The sequence below is a fragment of the Equus asinus genome, chromosome 21 (genome assembly GCF_041296235.1).
Source record: "Equus asinus isolate D_3611 breed Donkey chromosome 21, EquAss-T2T_v2, whole genome shotgun sequence".
In the NCBI taxonomy this organism is placed as follows: Eukaryota; Metazoa; Chordata; class Mammalia; order Perissodactyla; family Equidae; genus Equus; species Equus asinus.
In genome coordinates this window covers 51,111,818-51,136,900 of record NC_091810.1, presented here as the reverse complement: position 1 = coordinate 51,136,900, position 25,083 = coordinate 51,111,818, and the positions used below count along the sequence as shown (strand labels likewise).

Below are 25,083 nucleotides of genomic sequence, written 5' to 3'. Positions count from 1 at the left end.
CAGGGGACCTGGGTCACTGAGGTGGAATACCTTTGTCCACAAGGGTGTCCGTCCTAGTGCCCCAGTGGGTGGCGGCCCTCCCTCTACATCCCAGAAGGCCCTTGGGGGCCAGCTCCCAGGAGTCAGAAACAAGAGCTATGGGCCTGGCATAGTACTCCTGCACCCCTCCCACAGCTCCCCATCAGGCCCTTACCTGGTCAATGTACACCGTTGTGATGGCCCCTGAGTGGCCCTGCAGGGTGAAGAGACAGCACGAGTCCTCCAGACGGAACACCTGGGGCAGGGATGGGCATCAAGTTCTGGACAATCTGGTGTTTTCCAAATTACAGTTTGGCCAAGAAATCCCTTCCACGGTTCATCCAGGACACCTCTAGCCTCTCCCCGACCGACCCCAAATGCTCCTCATCCCTTGTGCTAGGCCACCCTAGCACCTAAAAGACGGAGCCAACACTCACTCTCAGGGTGTGGTCTTGGCTCCCAGTCACAAGGCGCCCAGCAGCGGCCTTCAGGGCTGTGATGGGTTTCTGGTGTGCACAGGGCACTGTGTGGGTCAGGCGACAGGCCACCGTGTCACTGCTGCTGTACACGGGGGATGCAGGGGAAGTGCCCCGCCCTGGGGTCCCTGGGGACAACAGGCCAAGTGAGGGATCTCTGAGAAGACACCTTACAAGCAGCCCCTGCACTTCACCCACCAGGTGCAGGCCCCTGCCCAGCCCAGGCCCTCTGACCTCGGAACTGCAGGGGGCTGAGGGAAGTGTGGGTCTCCAAGGAGAAGAAATCGAGGGAACCGTTGAGCCGGGCAGCCACAATCCTGGAAGACAAGAGCAGCTACCAGGGGGATCTCCCTCAGAGCCCCCAGCCTTGAGGCCGGGCACCATGGGTACTTGACAGGCTCAGCTCCACTGAGCATGTGGGAACAACAGAGACATGAGGGACCATGGCCAAGAGGGAAGGACATGCTGTGGAACAGATGCTGAAACTGGAGGGCCCAGGTTGCAACTCTAATTATTAATCTCTCTGTGCCTCAGTTTCTTCATCTGTGAAATGGGGACAACCTCACAGGTTGTCCTCAATTGAGTACCCAACTCACAAAGTGGTCACAAGGAGTAAATGAGCTAATATACATAAAATGATACCTGAGGAACATCACCTAAGATTGTAAACCAGAAAAAAAAAAAAGAGCATGTGGAAGGTTCCACTTCATAGCCTGGAGCTAAAGGAAAGGCTTCTGAAGCGGCGAAATAGGACCTGAGGTGGGGCTGCGTTTTGCTGCCACAGGAGGTACTGCTGTCTCTATCACATAAAAGCAGCTTCAACCCAAGCACCACCTACTCCATTTTCCTTTTCCTGTCTTTTTTTTTTTTTTTTGGCTGAGCAAGATTCGCCTGAGCTAACACCTATGCCAATCTTCTTCTATTCTGTCTGTGAGCCACCACCACAGCATGGCCACTGACGACTTGTGTAGGTCCGTGCCCAGGAACCAAACCTGGGCCACTAAAGTGGAGTGTGCCGAACTTAACCGCTAGGCCACAGGGCCAGCCCCACTCCATTTCCTTTTTCCACAAAGAAGGATTCTCTCCATTGCCCAGAAATCCCTAGGCACAGGTTTGACAGGCAGAGATGGAGACATTTGTCCAGTGACCCCAAAGCCTCGAAGTGAGTGGGCTCAAAATCTTACTCCAGCAAAAGGCAATGCACGTCTATAACCTCCACCCATGAACTGGAAGGGCCCAGGGCAGAGCTGCGGAAGGCCCAGTGTACGGGAAAGGGGAGGGCAAGGAGGAGAGACCGTGGCATCAGGAACTTTGTGGGTTGGGCTGAGCCCGTGGGCTTTCCCTAAAACTGGAAAAAAAAACAAGCAGCAAGGAAGAATTTCCAATCGTGGGGAACCTAATGAACTTGGCCAGGCTGGAGGACAGGCTGGAGGACAAGGCCTGTGCAAGAAGCCTGATGGTGGCAGGAATGACAGCAGCAGCCAACAAAAATTGAGAGAACTAAGGACAAGGGGTTCCTCCTACCCCAAGGAAAAAAAAAAAACCTCAAGCTCTAGCCTAGATGGTGGTGCCACAAATGGTCAGAGACTCTGGAAGGAAGAGCCAGCATGAGACAAGCAGGTGAAGCGCTCAGCAGGAGGCTCCTGGTCATGGGTGAGACCTGGGTTTAAGAGCCCAGAGGTGGGAGCCCAAAGTCTGGGTGGCTGGGACCTTCACAGGGAGTGTGTGCAGATGGAGCCCTGGGAACACCCACAGCCAAGAGGCGCGCTGAGGAGGGAGGCGAGAATAGTGTCCAGTATCAAAGGGAAAGAAATGTTCTAACAAGAAGGTTCTTTTGAAAATGCACTTTTCTGTAACTGAAAATGCAGCCAAGAAACCAAGAAAGGTCAGTATTGACAGGGCAATTAGAGATATGCTGGCTTCACAAAGGTGAGAAAGGAAAACAGTGTACCCACTCCCCACTGTCACAGTGGTTAAGGGTCCTGGGAGCTCAGCGTGTGCCAGGCCCTACTCTACATGCTTCCTACCAGTTAACTCTTTTTAGTTGTCACCCCTCCCATTGAGGTGGACTACCCGCTGTTCACAGGTGTGGGGCTGGGCACCGAGAAGGGAAGTCAAGTCACATACCAGCAAAGGGGAGCCAGGACTCAAACCTCCGAGTATGGCCTGGCCAGGAAGGGCTGGGGATGTCTGGGGTTGAGGCAGGCAATCTAGCAATCTCACCTTTTGTCCAGGAAGACGAGGGCTGTGATGCCCGAGGAGACCTCCTCGCTGCTGCAGTGCAGCACGCCCTCGATGGCATCCCATACCTGCAAGCCCAGAAGCTGTGAGCACCTGCGGGCTGGGAAGGCCCACAAGCCCCAAGTGGACGGCCCCTCTGCCCACCTCCAGTCCCTCTGCCCACCTCCAGTCCCTCTGCCCACCTCCAGCCGGCCACTGCTCCGCCCCACCACGATGAGGTTGCCCTGCAGCTCCAGGCTCCAGATGGAGCCGTCTGCGCTGGGGGCCCAGGCAAGACAAGGGGAGCCCTTCTCGGAAGGAGAGCCCGCCTCATCCTCAGGGGCTTGGAGCAGCGCAGGTCCAGGTGAGGGTGGGCGCAGGGCTGGTGAGTGGATGGGAGCCAACCCTTCCTCCTGGTACACTTGCTGCACCAGGCGGCTGAAGTCATAGCCTGGGGAGTCCCGAGTGCGGCCGCAGCCTGCCCGGTGCCGGGGCTCTGGCTGAGCGGGCTCTGAGAGCCGCGTCTGCGCTGAGAAGTTGGTGTCAATCAAGGAGCTGAGGTCCGGCTGGTCCCCGAAGCGGGAAGGTGGTGGAGGGCCCCGGGGGCGGTGCTGCAGTGGAGGGCTGTCCCCAAGCTCCTCTGGGCCACCCTTCCCGCCATCTGACAGTCGTTCCCAGCTCTCTTGAGCCTCGAACACGCTGCTAACACCACTGTCCCGGCGCTGCCTGCTGGAGGTGGGGGGCCAGGAGGGCAGAGTAAGGACAGTGGTGGGGTGGCAGGGGATGGCAGGGAATGATGGCAGGGGATGGCAGGGAATGGTAGGAGTGGGAGGTGGGGCAGGAGACGGGGACAGGGCATGGAAGGGTGGCACCTACCCCGGGCGTGGGATGCGTGTGAGGCAGTCCCCAGTCTGTGCATCCCATACGCAGACGTGGCCTGCCAGGCAACAGCTCACCAGCAGCATGCCATCGCTGGCCAGACATTCAATGTCCTGTGGGCGTGTGACACGAAACATGAGCACTGGAGTCAGCACGGTCCAGGGCCCCAGGCGCCACCACAGCCCCCAGGCCACACTCACCATGAGGTGACCACGCAGCACCAGGGGCACAATCTCGGTCTCAGGCGGTGCATAGCCATAGTCGTCACAGGGCAAGTCCCCACGCCGCCGACGGCCGGGCCCACCACCAGGCTGCCCATAATTGCGTGGGCAGAGCACGCGGTAAAGGCAGAGCAGCAGGAGCACGAGGATGATGCCTGCAGCCAGGCCGAGCGCCGCCACCCTGTGCCAGGTGGGATGGTGGTGAGGCATGCCCTGGCCCTCCCACCGCCACCCCCTCCCCCAGGGGCCTTACTTGTACAGAGTGATGTCTCCGTGGGCCTGCACCACACCTGGCCCCTTGGGGCTGGCCTCCCAGAGCCCACCCGGCCCAGGCTGTGGTGGGGGCCAGGCACTGCGGCCGTCCTGAGGATGCCGCCCCTCCAGGGCCTCCCTCGGGTTCAGGTGGAGTGTGACTGGAATCACAGGCAGCAGGCTGATGTACCTGGGACCGGGCAGGTGGGCAGCCTCAGTGGGGATGCCCTCAGAAGGGTCCCTCCTGCTGCTGCCCCAGTCCACTCCCTACTCTCCATGCAGGACTCAGCTGGAGCTGCCAGATTCCGAGACCACCACCCTCTCAGTACAGTCTTCTCAGCATGGGTGGTGAGGAGAGAGGTGGGCCCCTCCCCAGCCCAGCTCTGGTACCCCAACCTTGTTTTGTCACAGACACCAGCACCCAAGCAGCCATCACTGCAGTGTGGGCTGTCTCCATCACCCATCCTGGCACAGAGTGGGCAGCAGCAAGTGGGTGGATCTCATTCTGGCCAAGGCGCTGGCAGCAACCCAAGACTCCCCAGAGCAGGGCCCAGGGCCACTGTCTTAGGTTGTGGCTGCCTGGAGCACTGGTTCCTACTTCACAACCTTATGGGTATTTAATTATTTGAAAGGAAACAGACTTCCAAGCAGTGGGTCTCCCGCCTGAGGGGGAAGGAATGCTCTGGAGACGGTGAGGTGACACCACCAAGCGAAGAGGTGACTACTGGTACAGCGCAACTCACCTCTTTGCCAGTGTGATGTTGTAATAGCTGAAGAGTGTCGGCCAGTGGCGGAAGGACAATTTCCTCCAAAGTTCCTCATCCTCAGGCCCCCAGGTTACCTCTGGGACTGGGCTATCATGGATGCCCTCTGTTGGACCCCCAGGCTCGGGTGGCTCTCTTGGCAATGTCTGGTTCTCAGGTAACTTAGGGGCATCAGGTGGGAAGATGGAAAATGCAGGGTCCGGGTGGCTGGCAGGCAGCACGCCACTAGGCACAGGCATTGGAGTGAGGGCGCCCTCGCCCAGTGGGCTCTGTTCCGTCACCTGGGCAGCAAGGTAGGTGCGTAGCCCTGCTGGGTCTGTGTACACCAGGATGCCGATCCAGACAACAGTGCCAGCCTGCAGTGGGGCATTGGGCGCTCAGCGGGGCCTCTGGGAGGAACAGGCAGCCCCACGGCACAGCAGCCTTGGCCCTCATGCTAGAAGGAGGCAGCACGGGGACCTCAGGCCTGGGGGTGGGGAGAGGACACAGGCCCCTATCTGTCCTTCCCTTCTGCCCACCCCAAGTCATCCCACTATGACCCGAGGCCAGTTGTCATTGGAGGGACCTAGTGTCCTTTCCATGATCAGGGTTTGAGTTTCTTAGCCTGGAAATACAGAGCAGCACCCTGGAGTTTGACAGAGAATTTCTCTATCCCTAACGCCCATCTCAGCTGGGGCCAGAAAGCTGCTGCCATTCCCACAGTCAGCATGGCCAGAGGGACCAGCTGCCTGACTACTCCAGAGACACCCACAGGTCCCAGTCTTCAGAGGGCCTCAGCCTTGCTCCCCTCTCACTTCAACTCCTTGGGAGAGGCACTGGTGGCCAGCAGCCAGTCCAGCAGGTGAATTATTTTGCCCAGCATTTTCTGATGCCTGTACATGTAGCAGCTGATGAACCCTGACTCAGGGAATCATGGTGGTTCCACCCCAGAGCAGCCCGTCTAGCAGGTTTCTATCCTGGGTCATCTTGGGGAGATGATGACTCCTCAACGTGACGACCCCAGGGCTGCTTCTCCCAGAAGTAGGTTTACCATCTCAAGGCAGGGTGGTATGGTGGGCAGCTTCCCAAAGCCAGGCTTCAAGAGGCCACAGGGCCTGAGGAGCAGCGCCCTCTCCAAGGCATAGTGTCAAATTCAAGAGAGAATTGAGCACTGGCCCTCAGAGGAGGGCAGGGCAGGGCAGGGCAGGGCAGGCAGGTACCATGATGAGGCGCTGAGCCAGGCGGGTGCGGGCCAGGAAGTAGACGACACGCAGCCTCTTGGGGAGCCGCAGGTTTCGGAAGGAGGATGGCTGCAGTGTGATGGTGTGGGGTGTGGATGGCCGCACAGCCAGTTGCCGTTCGAAGCGTGCTGGCCGTCCCACTGGCTTCGCTGGGGGCAGGCAGGCCTCAGGGGGCAGGCGCTTGTTCAGGTCAGCTAGCTGTTGGGGGTGCAGTGGTCAGGACCCGAGGCCGCCGTCCAGAGGCTGCCCACACGAGGCTATTGTCCCTGCCCAAGGTCTGTACCTCTCTCACCCAAGATCCCCTGAGCACAGCCAGGGCTGAGGAGGAGGTGGATGGGGCAGGGCTCAGCCCACTCCTACCTCCATCCGGCGAATGTCAATGGACAGGACAGTGGTGAAAAACAGCATCTGAAGGAAGAAGTCAGACACCAGGCCCACGACAGCAAAGAGACAGAACTCCTGGAATTAGAGCAGATAAGGGGACACCATGACCTCATGGCCTAGCACCCTAGAGAAGCAGTTCCCTCCCTGCCTGTGGGCACCTCAGAATCTGCAGGGCAGTGGCAGGCGGGGCACAGCAGAGATAAAGAAAAGAGATACTAGTAGTTCTGAATCTGGGAGTGGCCAAGGAGAAACAGTGCCAGCGGCTCCCTCCCTCCCCACCAGGGGGCAGCAGAGACCTCCTCACACCTTTATTCAGAGAAGGCTGAAGGGTGGGTGCTCTCCCTGAATCTCCTGATCCCCCGAGAGAGGGGGGCCTGCTCCAACTTGGAAAGCTCTGAGCCGCATCAGCCTGCCACCCAAAAGGCCCTCCCTCACTGAGCCCCTGGACCTGCTCAACTGCGATGGACCACCACCTACCCAGAGCCCAGGGATGACCTGATTTTGGGGCTCTCAGAAAAGTCCCTGGCCAGAGATGGCACTGGACCAACGAAGCAGGGGAGAGGGGGCGGGAGGGAATTAATTCTGCCCTAAAACTGAAAAACGGTGGTCCCTTTGCTCCCCGAGCTCTGTTGATAGATGGAATTTTCGCAGATTTAAGTTTCCCTCCCCTGCCCTTGTTTGAGACTTCTGGCGCATCACCACAGCTTTTACTCAAATCTGGGGTAAGATGAAGGATCTAGCACATGATGGCGTAGTAGTCATGATGGCTCTAATATCCCAAGACTGCACCATGGCCTGCAGATGCCCTCTGGGACATCTGGGGGAAAAGCCTGGAGCCCTTATGCTCTCCACTCATCTCACTCCTCAGCAGGCCTGCCAGCCCTGGGAGAGGAGGAAGGAGGAGATGATGCATCACCCCCTTCGAGCAGCTCCTTCCAGAATGGTCAGCAACAGTCTGGGCTTCCAACTCCACCTCCACCTCTGCTCACAGTTGAGTGAGGGCACTCTGCAAGAACAGGGGCCACTCTGGGCAATGGGGAGTGGCCCTCCTACAGGGAAGCCATGTGTCTGGAAGCTGCAGCTGTGGGTCAGGACTAGTGCCAGGAAAGACAGGACCAGTTCAGGGGCCCCACAGTGTTTCTGCCTGAGAAACAGGAAACTAGGTCTGACTGCAACTGCACAGCCAGCCACCAGCCTCCACTGAGCCCACCAAGCCCCCTCCTGCCACTTGGCTGAATGAGAGAGCATAAGAGGACAAGGTCAAAGGCAGAGCCTGATGGGCTGGGAGCTCAATCCCATAACCCAGCCAGGGCTTACTAAGTATTTCTGCTCAACCAGGCATGCCAGGAACACCTTATGCATGTTAACAACCATCTTGGCAGCAAAGAGGTCCCGTCTCATAGACAAGGGAGTCTGCATTGAGAGGGGTGCACCCTGTGCATGGCTGCACAGCTGGGGAACCCAGCAGGTGGTTCCACGCTCACCCAAGTGGCAGGCCTTGGGGCCTTACCTGGATAGCGGGCACTAGGGTGAAGTAGCCAATGAGAATAATGCCCAGCTCTGTGGCCATGTTCTTCATGATGGACCAGCTCTCGCTGCTTAGGCCTGCAGAGGACAACAAGAGGACCATTGGGCCAATACATAACCTTTGTCTGCACACAATCTCGTGGTCCTCAGAGGATGGAGGCATGGGGAGGGTGCCCAGCCTTCTGAGGCAACTATTCTACAAAAGTGCCCAATCCTCAGGACTGCCAGTGCCTGGGTTCCAAGGTGCTGCCATCACTGCACAGCTGCTGCAGGTAAGAGGGGTCTTGGAGGGTACAGGGGAGAGCTATAACCATCAAAGGAAGGGAGAAGCAGATGCTGAGATGAGCAAACCCAAGACGAAAGCCAACTGTTACCCACTCTGGCACATCCAGCCTCCACATGCTGTCCTTGTCTCGTCTGCATAGGGACAGCATGAGTGTGTCTACCTGCCACGTGGCAGAAGGGCTCTGGGGACGGAAGAGCTACCTGTGTTCTTCCACAAGCCCCTCCCCACGGCAAGTCCCTGGGCCTCATGCTATCACATGGTCGCATGCGTAAGGCTCTGAGCACCCAGGGGGTAGGGGCCATTTCCCCTCATCTCCTCAGAACTCCACATCTAGCACAGGGCCCGGCCTCTCACAGAAGCTCACAAAGGTTCGCCAAATGAATGAACAGCCTGTCTCCAGCTCCTTTCCCACAGATAATGGGGTTAGGTGGAAGAGGCACAAGAGTTCAGACCTCCAGGCCTAGGCTCTTTGTTCTCACTTTCCCCAGAACCCCAGCTCCCCAGCTCCTGCCACTGAGGCCACAGGGGCTTTTCTGGTAGCTGTGGAGGTAGCATCTCTGAAGTGACCAGCCCCATGGGCCTGGGCCTAGTGTAGTGGAGTGAGGCAAAAAGAGAAAACACCAGGTGCCAGCCTGGATGAAGGGCCACCAAACACCAAGCCCCATAGCAGAGTCCGGTTTGCTTTCTTACTGACACATGAACCAGGACAAAGTATAGTCCAGTGACTCCATGGTTCCTCGGGGCATGTGCTAACAAGCTGCTAGGGCCTGGTGGCCCACTCCATATTATGTGAGAGGCCAGAGCAATGGAGGCCATATTATGCTGGGGGTCCCTGTTTCCTCAGCAGGAGGAAGCATAAAACGGGCCCCTCCCCCGCCCCATCCTCCTGACTCCCCACTATATTACCTTGGGCGATGCGCAGCTTCACCTCGAGGTCCACTGGGGTTGAGACCACGGACTTGGTGAGCACCAACACGTTCTCTAACCCAATAACCACCACAAGGTAGGGGAAAATTTCGCTGGGGAAGAGAGGGAGAGGGTGAGGACGGCACTGAGGGCCCCCAACACACAGTTGGTTCTCAACAGGTCTGGGCCCTGGAGAGGCTGTGGGGTTTGCAGCCTGTAGTGGAGGCTGCTGAGCGACTCCCACAAGCACAGGGCAGAATCCCCACCCTCCCCACTCACACCCAACAGGGCCTCTGTCTACAGTAGCTCTCAGCTTGCAGAGAGGCTTCAAAGCCTTGCCAAGTGGCCAGCAACCGTCCCCATCTCCATCTATCCAGCACAGTGGAGGGAGGACCAGAGGAGGCCCCCCTGCCACCCAGCTGCAAGAGCACACCTCTCCCTGCCCTTCGCACAGCAGACTCTGCCGGCCAGAGGAAACGACCATGGCCAAGACCCTTCAGCAGCACTCCAGGCCAAGCCATCAGGACTAAACAGAAGGGGGATGAGATGAGCTAAAGCAGTACTCGCCTCTGGAAAAGATGTGTTTGAAGAACTGTTCCTAAAGAAAACTCTACTAGCTACCCAAGACCACAGGCTCACACTACTAGTAAACAGACTATGAGATAAGTCTATGCACAAGGAACGCCAGCCAAGGACACCTCACCAGGATCTCCGCTGTGGAGCAGTGCAAATGAGGGCTCGGAGATGGGCACAGCAGACAGCTACGGGGAGAGAGGTGTTTAGCACTGCGAGGTTCAGGAGAAGCAGCAGGTGTTCTATGAGCAATGAAAGTAAGAGAAAACACAAAACTGCTGTTCCTGCAACCAGCCTGACAATCCAAGGTAGGGCACAGGCCAATCGGCTAGTAACCACTAATGGACAGACAGGTGGGGCCTAGTCAAAGTCAAGGAGACCAAGGCCTGAGGACAAATCCAGGAAAGGGCTTCCAGCCCAAGATTCAGAGAGAAATGGCAAGAGAAAGCAAACATCAATGGAGAAGTGACAAATCAGAGTGTGCTTGTATCTTTTAAAAAGCTTACTCTAAAATGATCTATTAGGCATTTAAATATTTTAATAGTGAAAAAAGAAATGTACCTTCTATCTCACACCCATTTGTAGCTTAAGCCATCAAGGAGCAGTATGCATGTGTATATATAACACATAAACACAACCATATACATACTTACCTATACACATATAAGCAATATACTTATATACATAAGCCCCACATATATATACATAAACACACACTTATACACACATAAGTACATACCCTATATATAAACACACATATACACACAAATGTATATTATACATACATATAAATATACTATACATATATACATATGAATATACTATACATATACATGTACAAACCAGGTAAACTAAAGAGGAAAAAAAATGTACCTCTTAAATGTCAAAATAACAATGTGAAGATATGAGGTAACAGCAAGTGTCCAGTCCAGGGTAGGCGCAGAGATGAAAGGCTCTCTGGCCTGAGGGCCCACCCTGTGGCCCAGTGGAGCCTGTTGGGGACCTACCCGCCATTGAGGGTGGGCGTCAGGCCAAAGAGTGTGCAGAGCCCCACAGACATGAGCAGTGAGCTGAGCACGGTGACCACAGCAGCCAGAGCCAGCCCCCACTTGGACTTGACCATGTCGATCTTGCCTGGAGGGCAGAGAGGACACATCAGGGCAGCATCTCCCCCAGACCCTGGCATACAGACCCTTCTTAACTGAGCTCCTAGGAGGAGAGTGTGCCCTGACAATCGAGGAAGGGAAGGACCCTGGTTTAACCAAAGAAAAGGATGGCCATGTACACTTCCCAGTCCCAGGGGCATAGTGTGTCTTTTGGGAATCCTAACCCAGGAAGGATCTTTCTTTGAGAAGCGAGAGGAGCCGTGGACCCATCCAAGCCCCTGAGACTCTGCTGGGGGATGAAGCCCTGGCTTTTGTGACCACCAGGCATGTTCTACATCTCTGCCCAAGCCACCTCCAGAGGCAGGAAAGTGGCTGATCTGGAAATGCCCATTTAGCTTGCAGAAAGCCCCCAGACTCTTTGCCCTGGACTTACGCGTGGAGAAGTAGATGTAGGCAAACAAGATGATGTAGGTGGTCACAAGGGGGATGAGCTCAGCAATTCCAATTTCCTCCTTGAAGTGCACGTGGACCAGGCTCTCTGCCCGAAGGCTGCAGTTGGGGCTGGGGTGCAGGAGCATCAGGCGGGTCCGCAGGCTGCTCAGGAACCTGGTCATGGAGCAGGGTGGGGTAGATGGACTGTTCCTCATGGTCCAGAGGACAAAGATAATCCTTGGAAGGAGGGCCCATCAGGGATTCCCTCCTCCCCCTGTGTCAGAGGGAGCCTCTCCGTGGTGTCTAAGCTTCCCTGCAGTTTCCAGGGGTGTTGGAAGAATTATAAAGTTGGCCAAATTGTCTCAGGAGCTCCCCCTGCTCCTTCCTCAGCACCCCTTTCCCGACCTATCACACCACTCCGACTGCCAAAGGCCCAGGAAAGCCAACTGGAGGCATCTCAAGTGCCCTCACTCTTGCTGGGGAGCTGCCTACAGCACTCTGTTGGGAAAGACTCTGAGGCCACCGGGGCCTCAGCAGTAGCCAGCTGGGGACCCCTGCCATAGGCTCAACAGAGACCAGTGGAGGCACCAAGGCACTGAATTTGCCAGCCCTGCCTTAGTCCCTTATTCTTAACTAGCTATCAGGTCATCCTCAAGCAAATCTGAACAGATAGCATCCTTCATTCCAAGGGGTATAAAGACGAGGACTGAAAACTTCCCAGGGGACAATCTGGACACTCCAACCAGAACAGGGACCACTCAAAGTCCCAAGTCATTCCACAGCCCAGTCAGGAGGAGCCCCAAGAGCTGAAGGCCTTACTTGGCATGGTAGCGCTGGAAGACCAGGGTAATGGTGTATGAGACCATCCTCTTCCTAGTATAGAGGCTCACCCCGCTGTACTTCCCAGGAACACCAAACAGCAAGTCTGCAGACAGAAATCAGCAGGTACTGACAAAAGAACGGCAGCCACTGTAGAGCCACCAAGAACCCATCCCCACCTCTACCCCTGGAAACAAGGGGTAACCCCTGATCTGCCAAAGCACCCATCAAAGAGGACACGGCAACTGACGCATCTCACGGGTCTTCAAGGAACCCGTCCTGGGGGTACCTTTGAGCGTGGCTGAGGTCTGCAGGGTTTTCGGCTCGTGCTGATGGATGGTCCTGATGATGTCAGGATCAGCATGGAAGCGTTCCCGGTCATTCTGCCAGAAGTTCCCAGGGGATAGCAGCAGGCATCCATGCTCAGGGAGTAGGTTCCGGAGCTTCCTAAGGCCTGGCAGCAGGTCGGTCACTTGCAGGCACACGTCCTCCAGGCTCCTGGTCCCAGAGCTGTGCAGGAGACAGGATGAGGCACCCACTGCGTCTGCCAGCCCAGGGAAGGCCCACTGTACTTACAGGGTACCCTCTGTCATCAGGTTCCCAGATGCCTGGTATCTCAAAGAGCTTGAGGATTAGGGCAGCAGGGGAAAGTTCTTCCAGATGGTCAACAACCAAACCATGTGGCTATCTGATCTCCAAAGCACATCCAGAGCCTAATGCCAGTCATCTCTGAGAGAAGCAAGTTCTGGGAGTATGCATAGCCCCACCTATTAAAACACCTTGGCTAATTCAGTAGGCAGAGGGGATAGGATAAAAACTAGGGGCTTCATTTCATTCACCAAAATGCCTGTCAAAATACCTTAGGCTAACTAAAACCCAGGGGGTGAGCAGCCTATGAAGCCAGCATGCTCAAGGTCTACTATTGGGATGGGGAGACCACTTGGCTTGGGGCTTCAGAAGCATATCCCCAGGTAGAGCATGCTTCTCGTCAGCACAGCCAACACCAATACATTCACATCTTATAACCCCTAGGCAGTAAGCCATCTGAGGCACGTCAACCAGTTCTCAGTCAGCTCATCACAGGGTCAGCCCAGTGGATACCTACTCTGTCTGAGATCTGAGGACAAAGCTCAGGGCTCTATCTGAGCCATCTGCAGAGGTCAACAGGGAACGCAGCTGCAGCAGACACAAAAGGATGCTGGGAAATGCAAAGCTGGCTCACCCATCATCCTTCTCACTTGCTCAATTTCTGCAGAGCTGGCTGGCTCAATGGAGTTACACTGAGAACTGTACCCTCCCTTCAGTACAGAACAGGATTCAGGGAGGCTGGAGCCCCTGAGAGGAATACCTTTCTCTGAGCACATGGTTCCGGATCTCCTCCACCAGCTGGAATGCCCGGGACAAAGGTGAGCGGAACACATCTACTGCCAGGAGGTTCTTATGCCAAGGAGACACTGAAGACTTCACAAATATCTGCTGGATATAAGCCACCGGGGCACCCACATACTGCAGAAGAAATGGGGGAGGGTAGAAAGGTCAGCTCAGCACAGGAGAGAGAAACATGGGTCCATATTCAGTAAGAATTTACTGAGCATCTACGATGGGCAAAGCACTGAGGGGGCCACAGAGACAGGCCTTCAAAAATGAAGATGTCTACAAATGGTGTTCCATAAATGGGCTTTTTACCATTTATGAACCACTTAGGAAGTGGTTTCCCAACAGAGCAGAGGTCAGCCAACTATGGTCCACAAGCCAAATCGAGCCTGAGACCTATTATTCTAAATAACGTTCCACTGGAATACAGTCATGCCCACTCCATTCTGTACTGCCCATGGCTACTTTCACACAGCAGCAGCAGAAGTGAGTGTTCATGAAAGACCATGTGACCCACAATGCCTTAAACATTTACCATCCAGCCCGTTATGGAAAATGTATGCCGACCTTGCAATAGACCATAAGCTCCCAAAAGGGTGTAGCCTGTCTTACTGATCCTGGTTTTGCCACTTGCAGGTCAGTGGTTTTGGAAGAACAAAAGACCCAGTTTTAAATCCCAACTCTCCAATATGGCCAAGGAAATGTTTCTGACTTCTCTAGATTCCTATGTTCTAATCGTGAAAGGGGGATAACGACCCTGCAGCATCAAGAAGATGCATACACACACTGACATATACACACATATGTATATAAATGGCATATGCAGAGATTAAGTATTAGTGGAAATATTAGCAATAAACAGTTGTGGCACATCACTTCATTGACTGCTATGACAGTCCTAGGAGAAGCAAGGTGATTGCCTAGGGTTTCCTGACTTGAGCAGAGTGGTGTGAGGATTCAAACCCAGGTCTCCTACTGAACACTTTTCTCACTAGAACCTGCCATCTGCCCTTAAAGAGCTAAAAACAGGCCCTTAAGTGACTAAACGTTCATACGTGTAACAGGTGAACAGTAACTCCCAGTGATGGATGCGGATGTCAGGGAGCAGCCCCCAAACAAGGTACTAGATTAGCTATGGCAGGGTTAGGGTCAGCAGAGGAGCTGAGTGGTGCCATGAGGTAGGGAAGAATTGGTGAGAGACGGGCAGGGAGGGCATCTGAGGAGCAACAGACACTGAGAGCACAGCCAGCCTGAACAGCACAAAGCAGGCCTGTCAGAAATAACAGCTAAAATGAGAGGTGGCTAGGATGATGCCTGACTGAGCTGTCTGAATTTCCATCAGCTGGCAAAGAAAAGCCCTGAGCATCTCCAAGATGGAGGGGAGACCCAACAAAAGCAGTGCTCTGGAAGACTACTCAGGAGTCATAGTATCATCCAACTAGAGACAGGGAAAGGCTGCCCAGAGCCGTGACATGCTGTGAAGTGCAGACTGGAGGAAGCTGGGCCTGGCTGAGGGATGGGGGGCTGTCTCCATGCCTGTTCCGTGATCAGGAACTCCAAAGAGCAGGTGCACAGAGGAAAGGAAGGCCTTTTAGCCACTCAGTGAGGCAGTACTCCAGGTTATCACACAAGCAAGCATCAAGACGCTGAACACACACAGCAAGGTAGGGCGTCCTGGGCCCCTGGGCACAAAGGAACAACCCAGAGCAACAATCTGAGCCTTTGTGACGTTTCCGTTTATAAAGCCATCTCTTAGCGAAGGCTCTGGGGACAGAAGGCCTCACCCACTTTGTCTTCTGCACCAGGCTCAGCCCACTGGAAGCTGCCAGGAGGCATAGAGGTACCTGGAGAGAGCTGTCTACCACAGACTCTGATCTGAACAGCACTTCATCGACTCAACACATCACACAGGCCTGAGTGGGGGAGGAGTCATCCAGAGACCAACTGCTCTACAATGAACCATTCCCAGGGCAATCATCCTAAAGCCCTGTGAAGGACATCGCACATCACATAGAGGCAGCATAGCTCCATGGAGCCTCCAGCCCTGGGCTTGTTCTCATTTGGCACAAGACTGTGATTCTGCATATACCACCTCCTCTGCCCACTGCCCTTCTCAGACCCCCCACCTCAGGCCCACTGAGCCTGTCCAAATGAACCCTTAGTCAGTTTCCAGGTAGGACAACTCCTTGGCCCTCCAGTCCATCTCTGGCCCCCTTCCCACCCTGGCACCTTCTCCCCAGCCAGGACCGTGCGGGCCACCATTTCAACAAAGTACTAATTAACATACTTCAGACCCAGAGGTCTCTTCCTGGGCTCTAGGGATGGCTGGCTTCAGGAGCTCTATAAGCATGCTGCTCCCCAAATTTATTCAAATTTCTGCTTGGAAGTAAATATTTTATTATTACCATCATCATTTTTAGGGAAGAAGATCCACAGCTTTCATCATATTTTCATAGGAATATGTAACCCCTTCACCCAAGACATCTCTTTCTCCTCTGACCTTCCACCAATCCTGGGCAAAATCCACTGCTCGTTTGTTTTCATACCTTGGCTGGTAAGCCTTACCAGACAAAAACTATGGAGAAATGAGCCTACTGTACAGTTGTGCTCTCCAGCCTTAGCTGGGCCTCCCTCTGCTGGCCGGCTCTTGATTCATTCTCACTGACTTCCAAATGAACTTTCCAAGCAGCTATTCCACATCTTTCTAACTCTTTCAAGATCTTGGTCTAGTCATTTAATATGATTCTACCAAACTCATCATCCAATGTATGGGCATCATACAATGCCTCAACCTCCCTCTTCTGGGCATCAAAATTCTCTTGTGGTGGTTTATTCAACAGGCATTGGGCTAACTCTTGTCATCACTATCTTAGTTTGAGTTTCCCCAATAGCAGACCCTAAGACAAGTAGTTTCTTTGGGATGTGAAGGAAACTCAGTGGGGGGAATAGGGACAGGAGCAAAGAAGGGAAGACAGCCAACAAGGGTGTGTTACTGAGCATGTGACCTCTGTGGATAACTGGATTGAGCTGAGTTATCCCACCTAAGGGATTATAGAGCTGAGGTACTACATACCAACTCGTGCAGTTACTGGTTGAGGGCTGCTCTTAGAAGGCGTAAATTCTCCAGCACTTCAGCCCTTCTATACCAGAGATCCTTTGACAAATAAGATGAAGATGCTGGTGGCTGGAAAGTAGGCAGGTAGACACTAAAATGGTACCTGGGGATGTGGGCAGAGCCCACCACTCACTGTGCTGGGCCCTATCATAATCCCTATTTGGTATTCAAGTGAGAAACAGACATGGAAACAGAAACGACATGTGGTATCCAAAGCAGGTAACTCAGGAAGTACAGGGCCCAGTGGAGTCCAGATGCCCCAGGGCACAAAGGGAACACTCCTCATTACAGGGAGGCCGTGGTAGGCAGCCTTCTAACATGGCCAAATAATCCCCACCTCCTGGTGCTCATGCCCACATATAACCCCCTTGAGAGTGGGCTGGACCTAGTAACTTGCTTTTGACAAAGAGCAGAAGTGACGTCATTTCTGAGATTAGGTTACAAAAGACTATGACCCTTGAGAACATTATACTAATTGAAATAAGCCAGTCACAAAAAAACAAATACTGTATGATTCCATTTACTGAGGTACCTAAAGGAGCCAAACTCAGAGACAGAAAGTATAATGGTGGTTAGCAGAGGCTGAGGGAGGAGGAATGAAGAGTTATTCAATGGATATAGAGTTTCTGTTTTACAAGATGAAAAGAGTTACGGAGATGGATGGTGGTAACAGTTGGACAATAATGTGAATGTACTTAATACCACTGAACTGTACACTTAAAAATAGGTAAGATGGTAAATTTTATGTTGCATGTATTTTACCACACAAAAAAAAATTGGAAGGAAAAAAAGACTCCTCCTCCATTCCCCTCATTTTTGGAGCCACCACTCTGATGAAGTCAGCCATATCGCGAGCTGCTAAAGGTTCATGTGACAAGAAATTGAGGGGACTTTCAGCCACTATCCAGTGAGTCCAACAGCCTGCAAGGAACCTGCTGCCAGCGGCCGTCTCAGTGACCTCGGAAGCAGATTCTCCCCCAGTTGGGCTTTGAGATGACTGCAGCCTTGGCCAACACCTTGACTGCAGCCTGTGAGAGGCCCTGAGCTAGGGGACACAGATAAGAAAACCAAGGCTCAGAGAGATAAAAGGATTACGTCCAAGGACACACAGCTGAGAGGCAGGAGAGCCAGGATTAAAGCCCAGGGCTGCCAAATTCCCAAGCCTGTTTGTTCTCTACAGCCAACCTGCCTGGGCAGTTGTAAACCATGTGAGTTCCCACAGACAACAGGACATGGATGGAAAGGCCCAGCACAAGCAGTACAGGAGGGGAGCTGAGGTCCTGGGGACTCCTGGGGTATCTGGCCACAACCATTCACAGCATGAAGCCCCTGACCAGGGATCCTTGGAAACCCTGTGTCTAGGCTCAGATAGCCACCAGAAACACTGCAAGGCTGGCCCTGGAAGCCCAGCCACCAAGATGGACCTGCCAAGCAGGGCTTTGTGTGAAATTCAGGTTTTGTGAGGACCTGGTCTATGGGATCCAGGCCACTGCAGAAGACCTCAGGCTTGTTTTTGTTTTGTTCTGTGTTTTAGCACAATCTTTACTTCCCATTTAGACAGAACAAGATATCCCCCCGCCCTGCTCCCAGACATGGCCATCTCAGTCTCTAAGTTTCTCCAAGTTCAATAAGACTGATCTTCTTACTACCACTTTCATCATGTCATTGCCTCTAAGGGAATAGCTTCCCACTACCTACAGAATTAAAGTTTAAACTCCACAGCCCACGATTCAACTTGGTCCTACCTACCTTATCACCAACCATGTTCCAAGAAAAATGCCTCACTTCAGAATCCCTGTCTCCTAAATAAGAATGTACTGTTTCCTTATTCAACAAAAAACCTTTCTTGAGCATCTATTATGTGCAAAACATTGAAGTAAACAAATCTGAATGAAATATGATTTCAACTGGGTCAAAATACAGAGCACAGAGGAGAAGCAGGGCACACATCTGCAAGAGAGCTGAGGAAGACTTCCTGGAGAGAGTGACATCTGAGCCGAGAGGTAAGAGACAAGGAGCGCAGGTCTGGGGCACACCAGAGGGCAGTCCAAGCACATGAACCTTTGTTCTCCTCCTTTCTGCTTTGGCCAGATCCAATCAATGACAATGGTGACAGCCACAAACTATCCGCATTTGTTGAATGCAAATGATGCACCAGGCATTGCACTAAACTTTTGCATTCTTTCACTTAATCCTATGACAACGCACGATGTAGATATAATTATCATCCCCATTTTATGAAAGCAGAAACTTTCATGAAGGCACAAAGGTGTTAAGTAACTTGCTCAAGGTCACACACCGGGGAAGTGCAAAGTCTCTACCATTTCTGCTTTGCTCTTCTCTTCCTCTGGTAAACACCTCCCTCTTCTCAGAGGGAACTGACCCCCCTAGCCTCACAAGGCCACTGATCTCAGTGACTCTAACACAGGGCGGGCCTAGCTCAGAGCACAAGGACCTGACAGAGTTGATTAGCGTCCTCTCTGGAGGACAGATAAAGGCCAACCACAGGGTGTAGCCATGATCCCACTGGGGGAGCATTTCAGCAAAGGGGGAGAAGGAGGACTATACAGAGAGACAGTCATCTCCAGCACAGAGAATCACAATTCAATAAAAATAAAATTTCAATTCAAAATGGGCAAACATTTAAACACACATTTCATAAAGGAAGATATGCAAATACAGTATGCATTTGACATTAGTCATCTGGGAAATGCAAATTAAAACCACAATGAGATTTCTCTATACATGTATTAAAAGGCTTTAAAAAAATCTGACAGTACCAAGAACTTCACAACACAAAGACTGAACTTTAACGTATGGAAATTTAAAAACTAATTTAGGAAGTTGATGGATATGAAAAGAATGCCACTTCACCTGCGTAATCTTCTTTCCAAAAACCCATAACCCTAGTCTAACCTAGAGAAAAACAGACAAATCGCACTTGAGGGACACTCTACAGAATACCTGACCGTACTGCTCAGAACTGTCAAGGTCATCAAAAATAAGGAAAGTTTGAGAAATTGTTGCTAAGGAAACCAGATTTTCTTAGTTTTTACCTAATGTCCTTTTTCTCTCCCCAGATCCCATGCAGGATACACTACATTCAGTTGTCATGTCTCCTGAGGCTTCTCTTGGCTATGACAGTTTCTCAGATATGGTCAGGTATTATGTAGAAAGTCCCTCAACTGTAATTCAGTTGATGTTTTTCTCATGATTAAACTTGGGTTATGGGTTTTGGGGAGGAAGACCACAGAATGTAAAGTGCCCTTCTCATCGTCTCACACATGGGTATGTTTTATCAACCTGAGGAGGTACCTGTAAGGTTCTCCACTGCAAAGTGACTGTTTCTCCCCCTCTCCTTACAGTACTCTTTGGAAGGAAGTCACTATGCACAGTCCACACTTAAGGAAGGGGAGTTACATTCCACCTCCTTGAGGGCGGAGTACCTACATAAATTATTTCAAAATTTTTTGCCCAGATTTTGTATTCTCCCCCATCCACTTATTTATTCAATCATATGGACTCAGATATTTATTTTACACTTTGGGTTATAATCCAATACTATTTTATTCATTTTGTTGCAAAAGATATTTTATTTTCCAGAATTGGCCATTGAGAGCTCTTTCAGTTGGCCCCTGAGTCCCTTTAACATATATTGTATTTATTTCAACTGACATCTCTGTCTTCTCTTCCCACCCAGACTGGGATCCCCTCAGGGGCAGTGAGGCTCTATGTGTCTTCTATGCTATCCTGCTCGACACACCGCAGACACACAATAAACATGTTAAATAAAGGAATGAACGGAGGAATGAAGGTCGCTTTGGTTCCTTCATGTGGGCAGTAGATGCATGCGCATGCTATTCTGTGCCAGGGCCTCCTTATTTTCCTTTGGAAATCATCCTCTCTCTTTCTCAGCCTGGTGAGAAAGATAACTAGGTGATGAAGCTAATCAACAAAGCACCCTCCTTGGCCATAGGATTTGGGATGGGGACAGGCAGATAACCCCACTCAGAGTCAATTGCGCACCGTCTCGTCCTCCACTGGACTGGATGTTGCAAGAACATGGGGCTGAAGCTGCTGGAGCCACTGTTAGGTGGACCAAGAGTGGAGCTGACGCAGAGCTGAAATGAACTCTTTTTGAGGCCTAAACCATGTTGTGTTTGATTCCGCCCTGCCCCTCAAGTTACATGACCCGAAAAATTCCCTTTTTGCTTACTCTAGTTGAGTTTTCTGTCCCTCATAACTAAAGCAGACCTTAAAATTTCTGTATTGCTGGCCTGTATTTTCATCACGGACAGTCAATGAAGGTGAGATAACTGACCAGTGAGCTGCATGGCACCAGGTTATAGCACCAAGGCCTGGGTCTCCTTCTCAATTCTTCAGAGGATGGGGACTCCAATCAGAAAGAGAAAACAGACAATCCCCATTTCTGAGCCCTCAAATCATTTTGTATACCCACTTACCAACATCATCCCAGACCAAAGAAGGGCACTAAGGAAGTTTAAAGAGTTCACAAACAAGTAAACCCCCCTAACAGCAGTATCAGTAAACATCTGTTCTGCACCATGAGGTGCACTGAACTCTAGTAGTTACAAAACATCCAGAAACACAGACTACCTTGCTATGACCAGGAACCATTAGGTGGTAAAACTGCATCAAGAGGTTAATGAAGGTAAAAGGTTTGAATTAAGAAGGTCCCATAGTAAGCCAATGGTCAAGCTGGGACATGAAGTTACAGAACTGGTTTCCGCCCGTATTAGACCATGCTCCCTCTGACCTTGATGGACGGAGTCCCATGAAGCCTGGATTGTGTACTTCCCATTGACACCACGTGTAGTTTAACACAAACCTAACCTACTAGCTATTTCAGCAACAGTACAGCCAAGTTTATAACACGTTACCTGACCGCTACGTTACCCAAAAGCAAACGGGAAGGAATGTGCAAACACTGTCAGAGAAAAAGTGGGAGAGGAAGAGCTCTGTTCCCTGAGCTTTGGTTTTTCTCCTCAAGAACAGACGTGAAGAGTCCAGCACCAATCCACGAGACCAAAGCACAACACGTCAAGGAAGGACATTTCATCCATTACCTGGCAGGCAAAAGGTTTAGAGCCAAGCTAATCAAGCCTGTAAGATTTCCAAAACGTGAGTGCAGAGCTCCGGTGACTTATGTCCTGCACCTGAGACCCTCAACTGAAGAGACTGTTTCTTCCTCGTTTATATCAGCACTCAGCTCACAGTGTCAACTGAGAACAGCGTGGTACAGAAGAAGCAGTTGGCTTAGGGTCAGAAGACCTGGAGTTCTGCTCCAGTGTTGACCTCACATAAACTAAACATCAGGCACTTCATCACTCTGCGCCCCAGCTTAACTGTAAAAGAGATTAAAACAAAACAAACCTGTACTTTTTACCTGACTGGACTGTGAGGATAAAATAGGACCTAACAGATTTGAAAAAATTAGGTGCACGCTGCAAATATTAAACAGTGTCAGGACTCTAAAAACATTCTCTAGGGACGCTCGGTGGTTCTCATGACCACCTGGGGCAAGGAGGAGACGGCCTGTTTACCAAGGCACTTGCCAGCACCTGTGCACGGTGTGTGAGCAGCCCAGTGGATGAACCCAGACTCAGCTGGCCACAGCTACAACACAGATCCCAGTTTTTCTAGGTCAGTCACATTTCTGTGTCGCTTAATGTTTCCTTTCAAAACAGGTTATTCATTAAATGTATAACAAAATATTTTTGGTGCCTTTGTAAAGCTGTTCAAGTACATGTCTGCACCAATCAGAGGTTGACCACCCTCACTCTCACTCACAAAACCCCCGCCTCAGCCAATCTCCACCCAACCCCCAGGACTCTCCTCAGCAACACAGTGAGCACCTACCCACTCCGGCTGCTCATTAGGTTCTCGTGGTTTGTGGTCAGAAGACACAGGCGGAGGCGCGTAATCCTTCATAGGAGTGGTGAATTCCACAGGTCCTGTTCCTGGCAAAGGGAGCTTCAGCAGTGGGTAGCTGGGAGGAACAAAAAGGAGAGAAAACATAGAACATGAGAGGAGGTAAAGTCTGCACTGATAACAGCGACACGGGAACCACTGCAGTTGCACTGAATTCTCCCCACTAGGACTGTACAAATGTACAAAATACCAAAATCATAAAAATTTAGAGCTAGAAGGAAACTCTGAAGCCACCTAGATGAGAATTTTTCAAACTCATTGTTAGTCATAGAAAGCTTACAAGGAAGCCCAATTCATAAGAGACTGGTTGAGTACTTTTAGAAATGTAATAAAGGCAACGTGCTAAAAAAAACTTGTCAAATTAGACATAAGAAAATAATAAAAAACTGGGGGAAAAAACTATAAAAATCCAGAAGTATCCCAATTCAGATTGCTGAGCAATTGCTCCAATTTAAAGGGACAGACTACGAAAATTGTGTATAATACTTTGAGGGTGTGGTTTACACTAGACTATGCCGAACAAAGTCAATGGCCCACCATACACAAAGGAAAAACCTTGGCCTTCCATGCAGAAAGTTGGCAACGGATGTACTTTTTATTTCAGGTCTATGCGAAAACACTTTTTTTTTAATTGAGAATTAACTTTCATATGGTACAATGCACAAATCTTAGGTATATGGTGCAATGCATTTTTGCATATGCATACACCTGTATAACCACTACCAAGATCAAGCTATAGAACATTTCTAGAACCTCAGAAGGCAGCCTTGTGCCCCAACCCAGTGAAGAGCTCCCCCCAAACCACTATTAGAACTTCTATCACGATACATGAGTTTTGCCCATTTTTGAATGGCTTATAAATGAGATCATCTGTTCCACTTGTATACTCTTGTGATTGGCTGTTTTCACTTAAATTACATCTGTTAGATTCATCCATAGTGGAGCAGGTAGCAGTAGGTCGTTCTTTTCCAAGGATATGTACTATTCCAATGAATGAATATATTACAGTGCATTTATCGATTCCACTGTAGAGGAACATGTGGCTGTTTCAAGTCTGAGCTACTAAGAATAAAGCTATTATGATCATTTTCATATATGGCTTTTGGCTGCCATAAGCACTCATTTCTGTTGGCTAGAATGAAATTTCTGGGATACAGGATATACATGTTTAGCTTTGTAGATAATACCAGTTTTCCAAAGTAGTTGTACAAATTTATGTTCCCACCAGCAGTGTGATGGGAGTTCCAACTGCTCTAAGTCCTTGCCACCTCTTGATACCATCAGTCAATTAAGTATAATCATTTAGAGGAGGTAGTGTATCCCTCTGAGGTTTTAATGTGCAAACAGTGACGAAAACTCTTTCATATTCTTACTGGCCATTTGGATATATACCCCCTTTTGTGAAGCACCTCTTCAACTCTTTTGATTGTTTTTTAATTGGGTCAACTCACTTTTTCTTATTGATTTATAGTTCTTTATATATTCTAGATACAAGTCCTGAGTCCTTTTTACAGCTATAAATTTCCCTCTTAGTACTACTTTCATTGCATCCCATAAATTTTGGCATATTGTGTTTTAGTTTTCATCATCTCAAGGTATTTTCTAATTTCACTTCTGATTTCTCCTTTGACCCACTGGTTGTTTTAGAACATATTGCTTAATACCCATATATCTAAATTTTCCAGTTTTCCTTCTCTTGTTGATTTTTAGTTTCATTCCACTGTGACTAGAAATGATACTCTGCATGAATTTTCAATCTTTTTAAATTTATTATGACTTGTTTGTGGCCTAATACATGGTCTAGCCTGGAGAATGTTCCATGTTCACTTGAGAAGCACGTGTATTCTGCTGCTATTGGGTGGACTGTTTCGTACATATCTGTTAGGTCTCATTTGTTTACAGTGTTGCTCAAGTCCTCCGTTTCCTTATTGACCTCGTCTGGTTGTTCTATCCATTATTGAAAGCGGAGTACTGAAGCCTCCAACTCTTACTGTAAAATTCTCTGTTTCTCATTTCAATTCTGTCTATTTTTGCTTCATATATTTTTGGGCTGTTTTTAGGCGTGTATATGTTTCTGTTATATCTTGCTGAACTGAAGCATTTATCAATATATAATGTCCTTCTTTGTCTCTTATAATCTTTTTTCCTTCTATTTTTTATTGTAAAATACACATAAAATTTATCATTTTAAAGTGTACAATTCAGTGGCATTAGGTTACAACCATCACCATTATCTATTTCCAGAACATTTTAATTACCCTAAATGGAAACCCCATGCCCAAGAATCAGTCATTCATTCCCCTTCCCCCCTCCCCCAGTTCCTGAATTCACAAATATGCTTTCCATCTCTATGAATTTGCCTATTCTGGCTATTTCATACAAATGGAATCATACAATATGTGGCCTTTTGTGACTGGCTTCTTTTACTTAGCATGTTTTCAAGGTTCATCCATGATGTGGCATGTATCAGTACTTCATTCCCTTTTAATGGCTGAATAATATTCCACTATATGGATATACTATATTTTGCTTATCCACTCATCAGTTTGTGGAAATTTG

General features: G+C 50.6%; 1 protein-coding gene across 6 annotated transcripts in view; it reads right to left on the bottom strand.

Annotated features, from left to right (window-relative positions):
* Positions 1–25,083, bottom strand: part of SCAP (SREBF chaperone) — an 80,512-nt gene that overhangs the window by 962 nt on the left and 54,467 nt on the right. For 3 of the 6 annotated variants that reach the window (XM_014828823.3, XM_070493418.1, XM_070493416.1), the window contains 19 exons: positions 22,453–22,582; positions 13,432–13,589; positions 12,373–12,593; positions 12,084–12,189; positions 11,266–11,438; positions 10,734–10,860; positions 9,154–9,266; positions 7,945–8,039; positions 6,411–6,509; positions 6,030–6,248; positions 4,810–5,186; positions 4,068–4,256; positions 3,794–3,995; positions 3,591–3,706; positions 2,918–3,443; positions 2,718–2,803; positions 729–811; positions 456–622; positions 194–274 (listed from right to left, as the gene is read on the bottom strand). In XM_014828823.3, coding sequence (XP_014684309.1) covers positions 194–274; positions 456–622; positions 729–811; positions 2,718–2,803; positions 2,918–3,443; positions 3,591–3,706; positions 3,794–3,995; positions 4,068–4,256; positions 4,810–5,186; positions 6,030–6,248; positions 6,411–6,509; positions 7,945–8,039; positions 9,154–9,266; positions 10,734–10,860; positions 11,266–11,438; positions 12,084–12,189; positions 12,373–12,593; positions 13,432–13,589; positions 22,453–22,582 — 3,268 coding nt within the window. The remainder of the gene's footprint in view (positions 1–193; positions 275–455; positions 623–728; positions 812–2,717; positions 2,804–2,917; positions 3,444–3,590; positions 3,707–3,793; positions 3,996–4,067; positions 4,257–4,809; positions 5,187–6,029; positions 6,249–6,410; positions 6,510–7,944; positions 8,040–9,153; positions 9,267–10,733; positions 10,861–11,265; positions 11,439–12,083; positions 12,190–12,372; positions 12,594–13,431; positions 13,590–22,452; positions 22,583–25,083) is intronic. The other 3 variants (XM_014828824.3, XM_070493419.1, XM_070493417.1) reach the window with 1 other exon arrangement.